This window comes from Mesoplodon densirostris, chromosome 4 (assembly GCF_025265405.1).
Source record: "Mesoplodon densirostris isolate mMesDen1 chromosome 4, mMesDen1 primary haplotype, whole genome shotgun sequence".
NCBI classification, from domain to species: domain Eukaryota; kingdom Metazoa; phylum Chordata; class Mammalia; order Artiodactyla; family Ziphiidae; genus Mesoplodon; species Mesoplodon densirostris.
The window spans coordinates 163,929,263-163,947,800 of record NC_082664.1 but is presented as its reverse complement, the minus strand read 5'-3'; the positions used below and the strand labels follow the sequence as shown (position 1 = coordinate 163,947,800).

The following is an 18,538-nucleotide window of genomic DNA, read 5'->3' as shown; positions in this document are numbered from 1 at the left end:
CCAGCACAGCAGCAGAGTGAATAAATTAAGCAATGCTTTTTCATAACTCATGCAAACAGTTCTGCTCACATCCTCTCCTTAGTAACCAGGAATTCTTTTTAAAAAATTCATACACACAAACATCAACCGGCAAAAACCAAACACCCAACAACTAAACAAACATCAACCAACCTGACGTAGAGAACCTTTAAGCAGCAACACAGAAAGTGAAAAATAAGAGCCTGACATCTTGGATTAGGTTGCATGAACTATATAACATGCTAGGAAAACCTGTTCAGCATTGGTACCCATTACTACTATACTTCTCTACTCAACAGAATGTAGGTCCCACATTAAGAGATGCCTTAGGAATATAATTGTTTTTTTTTTTTTTTTGCGGTGCACGGGCCTCTCACTGTTGTGGCCTCTCCCGTTGCAGAGCACAGGCTCTGGACGTGCAGACTCAGCGGCCGTGGCTCACGGGCCCAGCCGCTCCGCGGCATGTGGGATCTTCCCAGACCGGGGCACAAACCCATGTCCCCTGCATCGGCAGGCGGACTCTCAACCACTACGCCACCAGGGAAGCCCCAGGAATATAATTTTTTTAGAGAGAGGTGTTAATGTGCATGAAAGCTCACGTTAGCTAATACACCTATTTCCTTCTCAAAGTGGTGACTCTTCTAATAATTACCTTAATGGTAATTAAGGGTCATGTGCAAAATGAGCTACCTTTTACAGGCTTCTGAAACAAGTGGTGATTCTGGGTAGTGGGTGGGGGTGGGTTAAGAACTAGCCCCTGTGTGAAAATGACCTCCTGGAGGATGGTTAGTCCAGGATGCCTAGAGATTCTTGCCATGAAAATCAGGCAACTTTATTCCACTTTTGGTCACAAAATGCCCCTCTAATGCCAATCAACCATCTTCAAAACTGAGTGCCGCTGGAAACAAGACAGGCTGCGTAAAAAAGAGTGAAGGCACTGGGATAAATGTTTGAAAATAGCTCAAAAGTAACATCCTATTGATGGTAGTTTAGATGCAACATCAAATTTGAACCAATCATACGGCAAGGTCTGAGTGCCAAAGACAAAACCGAACCAAACCTGAAAACCCCCAAACAGAAAGCCTAGTACAATATTAAACACAGTCCAATGTACTGAGCAGTTATGACGTGAGGCCTGTAGTTACTATAGAACGTCCGTGGGAATCAGGGCCAAAGCAAGATAATCAGACATAGAATTATTCTGAAAGAGTCTGCTGTCCTCAAGACCGGGCATGTTAGGATCCAGAATTCTGAATAACTATATAGGTTTAGAATCGGTAGGAGACCCTCTAAAATCGGACTAAGTTGCAAGTATTTGTTTTACCGAATTTTACCCTCTTTTGCCAGAGATCATTGGTTTTTACTGACTACCCATCCCCTGTCTCATGCTGTCATGTCCTTCTTTTTCCCCACATAATGCAGGTGTAAATTGTGTATAGTATTTTCCAGCAAACTCACTGAGAAAGAAGCATCAGAAGGTTTAAAACAGCCCTTCCTATTAGACACAGGTTTAACAAAATCAAGAGCCCGTTACTGTGCTCTTTTCTCATCTTTGTCTTCTCCCACACCTACTATACACTACCTACATGCTTCACTCAGTCCCCAGCCTACACCAGGCACTGCACGACACGATTTACAGCCAATATTTTATAAATAATTTATTCCTCAGAAGTCTACCTCACAGGCAATACACGTACAGTTGAAGAAACGGTGTTCAAAGAAATAAACTTCGAGTTACCACAAAGTTCAAAACATACGTGTGTGTGTGTTGTACACAGGACACATGTACACACACACCTCCCATGAGGGGTCAGGCTATCAGTCGCTCATTCGTGTCAACTGGATGTACTGAACAGTTCCATCAGGTAGGGGCCAGCTGTGTCTTCAGGACCTGGCACCAAACAGTGTGACACTGAGGGGGACAGCAAGGACCAGCTGCTGCATGACCACTGACTCAGTTATGCCAACAGGAAGCTGCAAACTGCATGCCCTTGGATTTAACAGAGAACCCTCAGAAAAGCTGACTGAGTAAAACTTAGGCTAATCTCGCCCTCAGCTCCCTATAGGGAGAAGAAAGAAGAAGGAAAACTAAAACTGAAGAGAAAGGGCCCATTGGGGAGGTGCACTACTGAAAGGAAAACCCTCAGACTTCTACCATCGCATGACCTTGGGGTCCCCCAAAACTCTCACTTCACTTTTTTCTTTTTTTTTTTGCGGTACGCGGGCCTCTCACTGTTGTGGCCTCTCCCGTTGCGGAGCACAGGCTCCGGACGCGCAGGCTCAGCGGCCATGGCTCACGGGCCCAGCCGCTCCGCGGCATGTGGGATCTTCCCGGACCGGGACACGAACCCGTGTCCCCTGCATCGGCAGGTGGACTCTCAACCACTGCGCCACCAGGGAAGCCCTCACTTCACTTTTGTTATACGAACGGCACAGGATCCTCTGCTCACGAGGCCTCCTGGGCGTCTGCTCCGAAAGAGACAACACACACGCACACCAAGTGGACACTGACGACCCCAGGCTGGCTGGACGTTTCTAAACGACTTGGGCAGTCCTCCCTTTAATGACATTCAATGCTTTCTCTCCTTGTGGTGCCCAGAACATGGCCTGTTCGCCTCTATGTTCTCAGCACTAAACACAAGGCCTTGCACACTGTAGGTGCCGATGAACATTTATTGCCATGTAACAGGTCCTTTGGTAAACACGTGGCTAGTTTTCTGGGCCACGTCTTTCATCTTTTCTATTCGAGGTTAAATTCCACTTTAAATGGGACCTGGGGCTTTCAAGGTTACCCTAAGGTCCAAATATCCCCATTACAAAAGAGGGAGGCATGAAGCCCCAGGGGAGCGCCAGCCTGAGGGCCACTCCTGGGGGGGGGACTGCCGTAAGCAGCTGCCCCCCACCCTCTCCATAACTTCCATCCTTTTCTCTAAGTTCACCACCTCTTCTGTGTAAAAGTTTGGCTCCGACTCTACACTTGGCCTGCCGTGCCAACGTTTTAAGCCTCAGCCCCAGAATCCTGGGGTTTAGCATTAACTGAAAGAGCTTATCTATATATAGCCTCACTCCGCACTTTAGCATCTTCCAAGCTTCAATCATATTCTCTTCTAACTTTCTTTGTTTCTTTTGGAGAGCACAATCTCTCCTTTTATGTTTGGCTCCAGCCCTTCTCTCTTTTCATTCTTGTGACTCCGCGCTCTCAGGTCTTTCAAGTTAACCTCCAGGACCTTTCCAGATGGGCGCACCTTCCAGGACCTTTGTGATTCGTGCTGATCTGCCTCTGGAAGGCGTCCATCTTCTTGATGGAACTTCAGTAACATTTCCTCACATGAGGCACTGTGGCCTATATAGGAGCGAACAAGTTCTCTGTGAAAAGTGGTGAATTACCTGTTCCTTAAAACTTGGTATCTGGCACCTGCGTTTGGAATGTTTAGCATTTGGGGGCCTTTTTTTGACCATTAACTTGTCGGAAGCCTTGCTTCTTACACCCCTCCCCCTCCCCATGACCAGGTCTCTCTCTACGTCTGTGATGTGGTTTCCATTAAACTAAAGGGAGTTTGTGGGGCTTTTTTTTTTTTTTTTTTCACCTAAAACTGAAAAGAAGGCAACAAGACCTGGCTGGCAAGAGACCATGAAACAGCACAGAGGATGCTGAAGACGCTTTTGAAGAGACAGGTCTCCATCCACATGTAGGTTGTGAACGTGTCCTACAAACGTCTAACACACCCCAAAACGTTTTATAACGATCAGATTCTGGGTCACTTCAAGAGGGTGATGGGTGGATATTCTCTTTCACTCTCTTGATTCACTTCTCTAATTCCAATTTATGATCCTCTAATAGAAAGGGGGAAATTATATTCCTTTATTCTTCCAACTGATCACTGCCCGAAGTATATTTCTCCAGTTGGGTTTCTCTAATCTGAATTGATGGCAGGACGTGGATACTATATCGGGGACATCGTTCTCAGTCATTTACATACAGAGTGAAAAAATATTGATCCTAATATCAATTTCTGTGGCTTTTAAATTGCCATCCCGATTCTCCTGGACCCATTAGTTTTTACCATTATAACCTGCCCCTGTTCAGCCAAATAACTCCTTTTTCCATTAACAGCAAACCTGCTTTTTTGCCTGCCACCTATGTGTTTGTCTGTGTGACTCAGTGAAAAGGGAGCTTGTGAAATCCACATGATCATAATCCATCATTCCACACAGGCCTTTTTTCCCCGTGTTCCTTTTTTCCATCACACGTACTTAGGTCCAAAGGGAGGGAGAGCTGTTCCAATAAGAGGTTTGGGCTAGCCAATATCAGATAGGAAAACATGAGCATGGACTGTTTCAGGACCAGTGAAGTTGGACAAGGAATAAAAATCTCATGCCCAAATCTTGGTAGCATTTGGGGCCATAGGTCCAAGGTGAAAATTCAGTCTTTTAAGAATCTACGAACATAAGATTAAAAAAAAAGGAGCTAACTGTGCTAACCGCATGGCACATTTTACCATGGTTGGAATTATTAAAGATAATGGATTATCTATGAAGCTAATGGTTCATAAGGTATGTAATGATTTTATTTATATTTTTAATGTTAGCATTTCTGAACACTTCTAAAGTATAACATGACTATAGTTGATTGTAAATTTTAATTAGAAGCCAAGATTGAAGAAGGAAGAAAGTCACCCTTTCAACCTGATGGCCTGACTACCTGGTGTCCTTGGAGCGAAAGTGAGAAGAGAGTCATGCTAAGGCCACTCCCAGGCAATGCATACGTACTGCAGAGTACCTAGCAGCATTACCCCAGAGGGAGCACTTCCGTTTCTGGCTAGGAAACTGGACTTCTCATTTCCAAAGACATTTCATAACAACCCACAGTATGGTGACGCAGAACGGTACAACTGCGTAACAGATGGCGGAGCATCTCTAATGTGGAGAAATCTCATTGGGTGCAAATAAAAAGGCAAGTAAGACCTCCAGGCAGGCAAACTATCAATGCGTCTGTGGGAAATGGGAGTTGTGATATCACCTAGACTTGGCTTTTTCAGTCCACCTCTAATATGTGTTGCAGGGATTCAAACAAACAGAAGGCATGAAACCCTGGATTTACTGTTCATGGCAAGTTTCTACCCCAAAAGCCCATTCTCCTTTTGTCCAGAGCCTGTTTTTTTCTTTATTCTTTTGCCACTTTAATTCCAGAAATGCAAACCTACTGGGGACGAGATGATTGGGGACCAGCTGACGCCCCAGACAGAGAAGAAAACAAACTGGTTAGAAGCAACCTTAGGTTAATTTCATTTCTTCTTTGATACCGGCTTGCTCTTGTGTCTCCTCTGGATCGCTCTCCTGCCCTTTCTTCCTCTTTTTTTCCCTCCAGAGATGTAAGGACCAAAATGTACCCAGGACAGATACCACCTGCTAGGGTAGATGCCGCCCTTTAAGTAACAGAAATTCAGGCTGAACTAGACAAGCACAGCCCAATCTCTCAGCACAGAGTATGGGGTGTTTAAAGGGAGTCCTTCTCACTATAACTTAATCAAGGCTCACTTCACATTTCTCTCGCATTCACCTCAATCAGTTCCATGGGTGTGGCCTGCATAAGCCAAAATAATTTAAAACTCCACTTCAAAAACTTGAGTTGTTAATTTTTAAAAATATAACCCTATGCTATAACTGATGAATCCACCTCTCCCAAGGGTGTGACAAGGATCCCTGCTTTCATGAGTATAAAGCCTCTGACTGCATTTTAGGTTTATCCTGCGAGATCTCGGTCAGCCAACAATGAAAGGATAAAAGGATGTCACAATACGTTACACAGCGGTTTCTGTTAACATAAAATTAATTCAGGGGATTCCCTGGTGGTGCAGTGGTTGTGAGTCTGCCTGCCGGTGCGGAGGACACGGGTTTGAGCCCTGGTCTGGGAAGAACCCACATGCCATGGAGCAACTAAGCCCGTGTGCCAACAACTGCTGAGCCTGTGCTCTGGAGCCCGCGAGCCACAACTACTGAAGCCCGCGTGCCTGGAGCCCGTGTTCCGCAACAAGAGAAGCCACCACAATGAGAAGCCCTCGCAACGCACTGAAGAGGGGCCCCCGCTTGCCGCAACTAGAGAAAACCCGCATGCAGCAATGAAGACCCAATGCAGCCAAAAATAAATAAATAAAATAACTAAAAATTAAAAAAAATTTAATTCAGGGTGAAAGCATCCTTCCTGTGGGCCCGAGGTGTCCCAGACAATCTCGGGCAGCCACCCTAGTATGCAAGAAATTTAGGGCAGAAATCCTATCCCTGACTTGTGTGCGTTAAAAATGTAAAATTGGTTCATCTTCCTGTGTTCCAAATTCTTTCTCAATTACTGATTTCAAGAGGACAGCGCTTAAATAAACTGGCTCCAAGTGCATTTCTACTACTCAAGGGAAGAAAGCAAAGGCAAGAAACACAAAAATGAGCTTCTCTCCACTCCCACCCCAGCCCCCCACCCGCCCCCAATATTCTTCCTTGAATAAGAAGGTCAGAGGTGCTCTCTACAAGCCTTTCACACTGTGAAGAATCATCAAGGTTGTAAGATTATCAGCTCTCCTTGGACTCTACCAGCAGCATCCACCTTTGTCCTTTCACTGAGCATGTATGACAGTTCAGAGGTAGGTATTATCAATACTGCAAAGACACAGAGATCGAGGCTGGTTCTCCAGACTCATCTGTGATAATAAACACCAGTTATCGGTCCCCCGACTCCAGGGCCTGCTCTCACGCTGCCAGAGCCCAGAGGGCTGTCCTGTCAGATTCTGAAATGAGGACAATTAGCTTGGGTGCTTTTCGCCCTTCTTTCCCTCCTCTTCGCCTCCCCTGTTCGTCCCCCGGTCATCGCATCTCACCCTCCAGGACAACTTTGCCGTCGTGCTGAACTGGGAATGGAGTAGGTTGAGCTTAGCTTTTTGTGAATGAATTCCTGAAGGCTGGAGTGAGGGCACTGGGAAGGAAAGAAGCGACTCATATTCTGTCATCACCTCAGACGGGTGGAGGGAGGAGGGCAGGATGAAATCACCCAAAAGCAAACTGCCGTCCAGGGCTGTCCCTGGCGTCACCCCAACTGCAGGCTGCCCAGCCAGGAGATGAAAGGGCAAAAGCTGCTCCTTTGAAACTTAAAGGTAATCATCCTTCCCCGAGGAGCTGTGAATGTGATTTTTGTTCCACCCACTCTGGACTCGAGGCGCTGGAAGGGCTGCAGCTGCACGGCGGTTAGGCCACAGCCCCCAAGCACATTTCAAGAAAAAAGGAAGTTCTGTTCTTCAGGCCTGTGGCACAGAGTGCTAGTCGACACAAGCCACTTCCCCTTCCTAGTTCTCTTTTGGCTGAGAAATCACCCAAGAGAGACAGTAAAAATGTGATGGGCAAGGCACTGGTCAGGGTCGAGGGTCTGCTTCTACCTCCCATCTCAAATGTCAAATGACTATTCTGGTCACTCAGCACAGGCTCCGCAGAGTTCCTTCCAGTAAAATCAGAATAATAATACCTAAGCGTTCAAACTTAGAAAAGTATAACTAGCATTCATGAAAGGGTAGGTTTTTTCAGGGTGCTGGGATCCTGAGGTATAATTTTGATTAAAATGGAAACCTCAAGAGTGATGATCCAAGGTACACAATTTATCTACTGCCTAGAGGTTCTGAGTTTGGTGTCACGGGACCCCGTCCCCGTACCCGCCACCCCTTCCACTGTGCCTCATTCACCACCTCCAGCCCCCAACCCTTCCTTCTCCAGAAGACCCGAGCTACCCTCCGTCTTTACCAGCTTCAGTGAACATTCTGACACACTGAATACCCTTCCTGATCTTCAGCCACATTTCTCTTGTTCATCTCCAGCCCGACATTCCCTGCTCACTCGCTGACGGACAGAGAATCACACCACCAGGGCCCGCTGAAAATCGACACAACCTAGGGGTAACTGCACCCTCCTGTTCAATAATCCCCTCGTTCTCTCCCCTATTGGATTTTCCAAAACAGTCATTTTACACCATTTTTCTTACGTCTTTGATTTCACCCAGACTTCTCAGAAACATACTGCCTCCTGAGAAGTCCAAGGGCATCTGTGACCGAGTGTCTACCTCCCTCATTAGACTGAGACTCACTCTGGTGTTACTTCCTGCTAAAGGCCCCACTGTGTCGAATGAAGCATACTTCCATCTGCTGACATGTGCTCTTCAGCCACTCCTTTCGTCCCTTCAAGGATCCTGAGCTTCACCTTCCTTGCACTTGCACTATCTTTTTTTGCTCCATCTTCTTACCTTTGGCTCAAAAAAAAAAAGCACTGCATCTAAGATCTCTTTCCTTTCATGCTCTGACTTCCCAGAGAGGGCAGTATCCACTCATAGCCCCGCACAGAAACCTACACGATCCCTCTCCCGACCTTCCCCATCCTTCTGAAATGCTCCTAGGTCCTCCAATCATCAAATCTGATGGCTTTCCTTGGCCTGCATCCTGCTTGACTCTTCTGAGGCACCTCAGACTCAGAGCGATCAAAACTGAACTGACCACCCCTCTCCCTGTCCACTCCCACCTGCTGACTGCTTCCCCAGTCCTCCCAGTTAGGCCCAAAGCTCCCAGTTGTCACTGCCCCAATGGAGTTATTAAGTCCCCTTCCTCTCACCATGGTCATGTCTGTGTCACCTGGTTCCTCCCTCTCCATTGCCACGACAGCATCCTTTCCAGGCTCCACAGATTCCCTGACATGTGACACCAGGCTCCTGGCCACCTTCCCTGTTGCTGAAATACCTTCACAGACCCTCTGCTGTCTAAGAAATAAAACTCGAATATTTTAGCCTGAGAAGTAAGTCTTAAAGGAACTGGCCCCAGTCTTCATTTCTAAGCCTCCTCATCTTCCCCACTTCCTTCACTTCCTATATTTCACATTTCCTCTGAACTCTGGGAGAACTCAGAGTTCCCAGAACCCACCCTGCATGTTCTCACCTCCACACCAGAAACAGGCCAGTGTGTCTACTTGTCTTTACTTACTGAAATCGTATTATTTTTTTTGTTCAACACTTGGTAAAAATGCCATTTTTTTCCCTATCTCCATAGTTGCAAGTTATTCGTTCCTCCCCTGAACCTCCAGAGTTCAAATATGCTCATCTCTTTCTTGCTTACTCTTATCTCATGTTCTTTTATATTATAGTTACCTGTGTGTATATTTACCTCATTGTCCCTATTAGATTTCAAGTTCTTGGGGGCAGTGATGATAATAATGACTGTAATCACCACCACCACAATAGCGAGCTCCTACCACAGTACAGTTCTGTGCAAAACACGTGATTTCACTATCTCAGCAACCCTATGAGGACTGTCTCCATTTTCAGAGGAGATTAAGTAATGTGCCCAAGGCCAACATGTAGCAAGTGGTACAGCTAGAAATTGAATCAAGGCTTGCTGACTTCAAAAGCCATGCTCTTAACTAGCCTATATTCCTATCTAGACTTGACCAATAACCATTAAATAAAACACACTTTCCCTAGGTCCTCGGAGGTGGGATGGTTTACTGAGCCAGGTTCCCCAGAGCTGCTGAGGCTGCTTGATCAACACATATATTTATGTGAGAGAAGAAGCAGATAGCTTAGACTCTTAACTCTTAAAGGATACTTTCAAAAACAGAGCAAAGTTTTTAGGCCTCAAGATTAAACAGAACACCAAATGCAAAGTGACAGGAAAAACCTAATTCACCTGGATTAGGTAACAGCCTGATTTTTCTCTCTTTCCTTGGAATCGCTGATGTCAGTAAGGCAACGAATCAAGGCCATCCTAAAAGCCTTAGATAATTTAAACCATGTTTAGAGAGAGCCTCCAAATTTCTAATTTCTGAGGCTCTGACATCAGCCCTGGGAAAACAGGATAATTTTACTCTGTTGATAGTCAGAACCAGCGTAAACGTGGGGTCGTATCTTATCTATGAACAGGCAAATAATGTATGGCACACATAGGTCTCAGTGTAAAGGAAAGTGGTGGTGTTTGATCTCTACACGTAAGCGTCTAAGGGCTGTAATCCTCCGAGAGGAATGTCATTATATAGCACAAATCCCATCACAACAAACACCGTTACAACAGAGATGTCTGTATAACAAAAACCCTTTCAAGCTTTGGCTGACAGCCCATGTACTTCAAGCAATATTTGATGTGAGACTTGGAGTTCACAGTAATGGGAATTGACCTACATTTCCAATGGTAAGATATGAATGATTTCATCTGTAACTTCCATCCCATGATACCATGAGTTGGAGAGATGTACAATCTTGAGCCAGGGGTATAAAAACTAAGGACAAAGACAGAAGCCAAATCAACCCTGTTCTTGGAGGGTGAAATTCCTTCCTTTCACTTGGGGAACCCTTACGGAAAGGAGAAGGCCTCTGACCCAACCCTGAAATAAAGCAGACCAAGGCAGGTTTTGGCCTCATCTCCCTGAGAGGCGAGATGGAGTAGCCCATGAAGACAGATGAACTGGGCTCAAATTTCTACTCTGCTGCTTACTAGCTGGGTGACCTGAACTATATCTCTTAACTTTTTGTGATCCTCAGTTTTCTCATCTGCAAAACGATACTAATGCCATCTACTTTCAGAATTCCAGTAAGAATTAAATGAGATAACTATGCAATGCTCCTAACATAGAGCCTGGTACGCAGCATGGGCTCAAAAAAAGTAAACTCCCTCACAAGGCCTCCCTTTCCTCCAAGACTCTGAGCTGATGCAAACTGTTTAAATGAAGTTAGATGTAAGACCTAGTGAATGGAGTTAAAATACAGAGTCACAAATACGGCCTGGTAAAGATACTGACCAGAGGAACACCGGGGAAGAGAGAGCAAATGGTAGAAGAACGAGGCCAGGCATAAGCATTTACTTGACTTAGAGAAAGGTCCTTTGGGCTAAAGTAGGACACGTGTAATCAAAAGCTAAAACGCATGTAACAAGGCATCGTAACGATAAATGAGCTTTGATCATTATGTCAGAAGTCATTTTGAAAAATGCTGAATAAACTGAAATTTGCAGGCACGTTTTCCTAGTCAAGGATGAACTGTGGTTACTGCTCTCAAGCACTGGTTTACTGCCTCTGGCCTAGTGTTCTGTGGGTGCCATGCCAGATGGTGGGAAGGCCCTTCTTTGCTAAGTCCTGAGCTTCAGCCCATTCATTATACTGCCTTTGGATACGGTGAAAGTATTAAAACCAATTCTGGTCTTCTCCATTTGGGAAACACGTAGGTAAAGAGTTAAGGAATATGATCAATAAAGAGTCCCAGCATTGCCCTAATTTGTGATGTTTTTAATCCTCTTGATTTTTAAATATCTAATTTTCCATTTTTCAAATTATGGGACAGTCAAGTATGTGATGACAAAATTCTTAAATATCTTCTTTTGAAAACACTCTTGGTGTTACATGATAGGTTTTGAGATAGAAAAGGACAGTCCTATAAACACAGGCATGTCTGTTCACCTTTATAAAACAGATATGATCTAGGGGTTTTAAAATTTCTTAAAAGGTTCCCAAAACTCCTATCAGACCTCAGTAACTACAGGGAACAAGAAATGGACCAACGTTTCTCAGAGTCAGAGAACATCAGAGTTTTAACAATGACTGAGTCCTAGCCCCTCACCTTGACAGTGAAGAAGAGGCTCAGAGAGTAGTATGGGCTGATGTTCATATGCTCAACTGAAGTGTGTGTACAAGCCAAACAATGAGCTTGCAGGAGGCTCTTGTGAGAGGCAACAGAGAAATAAAATAACAGGCCAGACAGAAATACCAAGGGGCAGAGAAACAGCAACTGTGAGACCCACAAAGAGATGGAGGAGCCCTGGGTACGGAAACCAAGAGATCAAGACCAGAAAAAGAACAAAATTACTAAAGAGAGGTTAAAACATGGACAGAGACCAAATGGTAGCAGCAGAGGAGATATCTTAACTGAAGTCTACAAAGGGCTTACAAAAGGTGACTCCAATACCCAGAAGCTTCAACCTGGACAGAGGTTTCCGGCCTCTATTTTAATAACTGTACCCACCCCTGCAGAATCACTCTCATCTTAAAATGGAGGCAGTCAAAGCCACCAGATTGTACACGTGAATCTTACCACTGCTAAGGGCGTAAACCAGAGGCATTTTTGAAGGTGTGCTAACTATTTCAGGCCACTAGGGTGTTACTTCCCGCCCCCAAAGGCACACTTCACTTAATGATCTCCATTTAGACCCCAAGAATTAATGTCCCTCCTAAAAGGGTACCCTTTATTCCTTACACCAGTGATTATCACTGTTTATAAGGTACTTCAAGGTCCCCACAGCTTACGGAAAAGTGAAATGCAGCTGTAATTACATGGGCAGTAACAGAAAGGTAGGGGTAGAAAGAGCTCTGTTCCTCAGAGGCAAGCCACTGCCTAGAAAGTGACCTCAGGGAGGAATCACGCGCCCGGACGGAGGCGCGGCCGCGCCGCCCCCGCTCCGTTTCTCCCTCCCCGCATCCCAGGCCATCTGGTCCACCTGTCCGGGAATCAGGCGGGCGGGGGGTCGCGGGGAGGAGGCCGGCTGGCCGCGGGGCACAGGGGTAGCGGGAGGCTCTCCCTCGCCCTCCTCCCTCCCGCGATTCCCGGGACGCCCAGGCGCCCTGCGCGCCCCTGACCGCGCGCGCGCGCCCCACTATCTGTACCTTTACTCTGGGGAGGGTTCTGACTCCGGTCCCGGAGGACGTTGATCTGGTAGACAGCTCCGTAAGGCTCAAAAAGTTCTTTCAGCTCCTTTTCCGACCAGGACCGGGGGATCTGTCCGACAAACATCTTAATGGCATCTGGGTCTGGTTGGTCTGAGTGATCCAAAGCGCCGTTCATCTTGTTGGCTGTGCCGTTACTGTCAAAAAGGGAAGCGGGAGCCAGAGTTAGGGCTGCAGGGTGAGGGACAGGAAGACAGAAAATCGGGGGTGGGGGCGGGGAGGCGGAAGGAGGAGGAAGAGGAGCACGGGGCAAAGTGCCTAATGAGTCGTGGAAACGTGATGAACTAAAACAAAGCACAGGCACCATTAGGTTGCTCCTCAGCGGCAGCGGTGAGAGCTCTCACTGCAGGCTGCTGTTCAGTATCGCCGCCCGACCCCGGGCGGCGCCCTGCCGGCTGTCACCCGGGGCGTGGACATCTTGAAACCCGGCTCGGGAAGCAGCTGCAAGTTAAGAGCAGGTCTCGCTTGGCTAGACTGCCATCAAAAAGCATCCACAGCGTTATCAGCCCCCACACTGGCTCTCGCGTGGAAAGAAAGGCGGGGCTGGATTTCTGCTGGCTTTCCCACCCTTCCACCCCTTTTGGGAGGTCTTTGGAAGAGAGGAGAGAGGTGGTAATAATAAAGTCACATGAAAAGAAAATGAAACACTCAGGCAGTCCGTCAGATGACTAATGCAAGATGCTGGTGATGAATTTGCAGAGCGCGCGAGGCATCCATGTGTGCATCAAATTAGTATGTTGTTGCTGCTCAGAAGGGAAAGTGCTCCAGCAATGCGGCTGGGTGCAGCCGATTGGCTGCCCACGCTGGAGAAAAGGGCCCGGGCGGGGAGGGGGCTCCCATTTAAAAAGCACGTTGTTTATGGGACCCGGGCACAAAGGGTTTAATTCAGAGAGGCAAAGGCGATCTCAGAATTGCCTGCTTTGTGCCGGGAGGAAAAAAAAAAAAAAAACAGTCCCAGAAAGTTGAGTTCCCGCTAAAGGACACTGAATATTTCAAATCTTTCACACTCCGTAAAATTGCCCTCTGTATATCTGACATCCAGATGTTGCACTTGAGTTCTAAACAACCATACGTTTGGGAGAGAAAAGAGGAAAGTCTGCCTTTTCTTCTCCTAGCTTCAGTAAATATTTGGGGCCGATACAAAGAGCAAGACCATAAGCTTTTACGTATCAATCCTCCTTAATGCTGTTTCCCAAAACCCTTATTTGAAAGAGACAATGCTTGTTTAGAACGTGCAGTTTCAGTCACCATCATGTAAAAGGATGATGAAAGTGTTTATGTTTTACTTGGATTCCGCCCCCACCCCGTTTGAGCTGCAGTATACAGTAAAGCAAAACCACGTACCCTCTGTCTCCCCCGCATACCCCCCCCAATGCACCCTAAACCCACCTACTCTGCCCAGCGAAAGGCTGAATACCCTAAGCAGCATTCATCTGCAGTACTGTGCTCTTGATTCCCAGCCTGTGAAAATACGGTAAAATGCACTTAAACTCAGCAGACGAAGAACCTACAGAGCCTTGTCCATGACTGTCCCTCAACCCCTAGCCTCCAGCCCAGAAGGCAGAAAGAAAGGGCCACATGGACTAAAACTCCACTGCAAATGGTCACTTCACTGTAGCCTCAGGGTAACAGTAAGAGGGTTTTCAAAGATCTTAAGTAGGCTTCCTTATTTCAATCAAAACCCATCAGAGTACCTTAAATTTGCTGTGAAACTAGGCTAGTCCTGAGCCCTTGGTGGGGGGAAGACACTGATAGCTAACAAACAAACAAACAAACAAACAATAAAACCTATGGAAAGGAGAAATCCTGAATTCAATTTAATCCCGAGAGGAAAATGATGGCAAATACTCTTCACTAGGTCCTGGCTTCAATTTCTACTTCTTATCCCCCAATTTACCACTCTGTTTTTTAATCCTTGAGATAAACAATCAGACTAACTTGAAGCACTTTCAGAGCTTTCTCTAATCAACCTTATTGTTACAAAAAATGTTCTGCTGAATACAATGTTGAGCACAAAATCTTCCTTCAACGATTTAGGTGTAATGCAGTGCCTGCTTAGATTAGAGTGCGAGCATTTAATCTCGTTCCTGTGCACCTCTACTGCTTTTCAAATCGCCCCCTGGGAATTCAATAAACACTTTAACCCGTGGAGCCCGGCTCGGGCAGGGCGGAGGTGGCAAAGGCCCACGCAGAACGGAATGTAGCATTCACAGCTCGCTGACAGTGTGGCAAGACTTATTTCTGGGACAGGAAGGGCTTGTGGTTACCGCTGTTGACAAGCAGCTAGAACGAAAAGAGGAAGGCGTTGCCACAGGTCCCAGCTAACAGAGAACGGAAGTTCAAAAAATGGGGCTCCTGCATCTCCTCTGCACAAAGCACGGTTAAGACAACTGAGGGGTCAGGCAGCAGCACACTGGTCTGAATACCTAGAGCAAGCATTCATGGGTCTCCAAATGAGGGGCCATTTTTACTTTCTCAAAAAATACCCACTCACCGAGGGGCATAAAGTAAGGGACGCTGCAAAGAGGGTTTACGCCCTTTGGTCTTTATGTTGATGAGTATGTGTTTATAATCCCTGTCCCCCACCAGCCATCCTTCACAGGTGCCTTTAGATCTCTTGTACCCTGAGGCAGAGGAGTGTTGGGGCTCAGGGTCTGAATCCTGGCACTACCACTTCCTAACTGTGCCGCCCTGGGCCTCAGACTCTTCATCTGTAAAATGGTAACAAACGGACTCCACCTCATATAGTCATGTGCTTAGTACAGGACATGGCCCCGGGTAAGTGTCGAATAAGTGTTAGCTGTTTCCGCTGTTCATCTTTTCTGTGCACTTGTGATGCACTAGAAATGAGTGACCATCACAAGTCTACTTTTCAATCCAAATTTTTTCATAGTATGGACTCAAACACAATTCATATCCTAAGTAATGATAATAATAATAGGCATCTTTCAGCGAGCACTTATATGCCAGATACCATGCTAGATGCTCTACATACATTATTTCTAATCCTTATAACAGCTCTATGAGAAAGTATTATTTTCCAGATGCAAACATCTAAGAAATAAATTCCTTTTCTAAGATTACTGGCTTATACATTGTAGAAGTAGAATTCGAACCTGGGCCCAATGGGCTCCAGAGCACGGAACATTTCTAAACCATCACGTGGCCACGTATTGTATCAGGTCTGCTTTGGGCTGAGAGTGAACAGCTTATGGTAAATCTATGAGAAGTCAAGGCCAAGAGCAAGACCTACTGGTTCCCTGGAATCACACTGCCAAGTAACAGGCGGCACTATTAGGAACACACATACGCATCTTTCCTCTTTCTGTGTTGGAATTAGGGTGCAAAGTACTGAACTTAAGAGTCCATGAAGGCTACCTTACAACCCACATTTTCTCCATAATCATATAACGTGTCTCCATCTCCACTGACTGCCTCCCTCTCTATTCCCACCGGATCACATCGATGAGCACCTCTCATCCATATCTGCATCCTTTCCCAACTACCTGCCCATTTCGCAAACAAATGTTCCAAAGATTTGCATCCAATGCTAAGAGCATGCAGTCCCTTTAGTAAATCCAACTATGTCTAGCTGTTACACAAATTCAAAATAACAGATCTGGGACTTCCCTGGTGGTCCAATGGTTAAGATTCCACACTCCCAATGCAGGGGGCCCAGGTTTGACCCCTGGTCAGGGAACTAGATCATCCCACATGCTGCAACTAAAAGAGCCTGCATGCCACAACAAAGACCCAGTGCAGCCAAATCAACAACAACAGCACATGTTCCAGATCAAAGCATCAGTGGTCCTACCCCACGGATGACCCCTGTGCTGCTGAATCCCATGCCCTGGATGCTGACAGTATTGCAGCAGCCTGGGTAACTCTGTTCTAATGTGTGAGAGCTCCTCCTTCTTTGGACTCCCAACTTTCTTCCCAGCTGATACTCATTTCTACCAGAGACTTACTGACTTCTTTTGTCCTCATGGGGCTGCAAGTGCTGACACTTCTAAGGAAGCCAGAAATCATGTGTCTAACAGTTAAACCTTTCGAGGTACTTGCCAGAGGCCACAGCAAACCAATTCGATCTACACAGAGGCGTAATTATGGGAACAGATACCCTAACTCTCAGTAACATCTTCCATTTACTGGAATCTGATCTCGGGCTTAGAAAATTAGACTAGCTCCCTTCTCCGCACTCCCTAGCCATCCTCAGCCTCCAGGACAGTCCAGGAATTAGGTTCAAATTCAAATATTTATTGAGAGTCTACTCTTTGCCAGAAAACTTTGCCAGGTACAGGACACACAGCATCACAACAGCTCCAAGAAGATGAAATTATTATCCCTGTTTTGGAAATGAAGCAATCGAGAGTCATAGAGGTAAAGTGACTTTTTCAAGGTCACACCCCTAAGAAGAGGTGTCTGCAGAATCCGGACACAGCATGAAATAAAGGCCAATGGTTACTGCTTAATATTCCATGAACTGGGTTTCTCTAGGGTGATGTTTCCCTTGGACTCAGTGGCCATTGGCAGGCCCGAGACACAAGCCATACCTCTTCTGCTGGCACCTCACCTACAAACTACAATACTATCCTGGACGCCAATTCCGCTTTTGCTCTTGGCAAAGTGCCAACTATCAGGCTCCTCCAGGACAGATGCCATATGGAATTGGACCACGAGTTAGAGAGCACTCAGCCAGCAGGCACTGGTGGTACTAGTCTCAGAGCCAAGACGAAAATATAATGATGCTGGGGGAGAAAAATGACGGTGCTTACTCTTTGCTTTCAGCACTGGCACTGACCTACTTCCCTACTCTATTTTCGAGTAAAGAGAACTAGACCAACAGAGGATATGCAAAATCTTCTGAGGTTCCTCTAGGCAGCAAAATATTACAGAAATTACAATAATTGATTCAATGTATTCTTATTATTGTTATTATTTCCAGGACACAAGCTTTTATGAGGTCCAGTGAATGCAGGTCTCTTTTTGGAGAATGCAAACAAAAGAACTGATATTTCTATTCTTTTATCTTGCTCATTGGACAGCAACCTTCTGCATTACATCTCCATCTCCCTTATCTATACAAAAGGAAGAATAACAAACTTACAAAATGGGTATGAGAAACACCAAGTGGCTATAAGTAATTTTATAAAAGTGGAAAAAAAGGACATAAAATGCCACCTTCAGAAGATATACAAACCTGAAAACATTATAAAAAGATGCCTTGTCTTGGAAAACTTTTGCATAAAAGACAGCTAATCTCCTTGGTAGTTACAAATAATCTTATTACTCCCACACTTTTTTAATCCATCTTACTTTGGTCCTTGGAATATCCTGCATCAGTACTGCCAACTGTGTGCAATGACGGGAATGTTCTATAACCTGCGCAATCCAACACGGTAGCCACAAGTTATATGTGGCTACTATACACTCGAAATGAAGTTAGGGCAACTGAGAAATGGAATTTTAAGTTTTATTTTACTTGAATTAATTTAACCTTAAATAGCTCTAAACGCAAATATAAGTAGGTTTTTTGTTTTGTTTTGTTTTGTTTTAAAGACCAATGGGAGTTGAGATTCACCAAAACATTTCATCAGATAGTTGTTTTGGGAAAACAGAAATGAAGGGCCAGGAAAATGACACCAATGCCTGAGTCACCCGAGAGCTAGTCAGCGGGCAGTGGGCTGGCTGGCCCGGGGCCTCGTCTTGGCTCAGCATTAGATCAACTGTGGGATCCCAGGCTAATCATGTAATCACTCTGTACCTCAGTTTCCTCACTTGTAAAACAGAGACACAACAG

At 45.8% G+C, this 18,538-nt stretch overlaps 1 protein-coding gene across 3 annotated transcripts in view; it reads right to left on the bottom strand.

The window, feature by feature from the left end:
* The window catches only part of CELF2 (CUGBP Elav-like family member 2), a 524,675-nt gene that overhangs the window by 155,885 nt on the left and 350,252 nt on the right, over positions 1-18,538 (bottom strand). For 2 of the 3 annotated variants that reach the window (XM_060097598.1, XM_060097600.1), the window contains one exon: positions 12,679-12,875. In XM_060097598.1, coding sequence (XP_059953581.1) covers positions 12,679-12,875 — 197 coding nt within the window. Of the gene's footprint in view, positions 1-12,678; positions 12,876-13,042; positions 13,322-18,538 lie in introns of those variants that run through there. The other variant, XM_060097601.1, reaches the window with a different exon arrangement.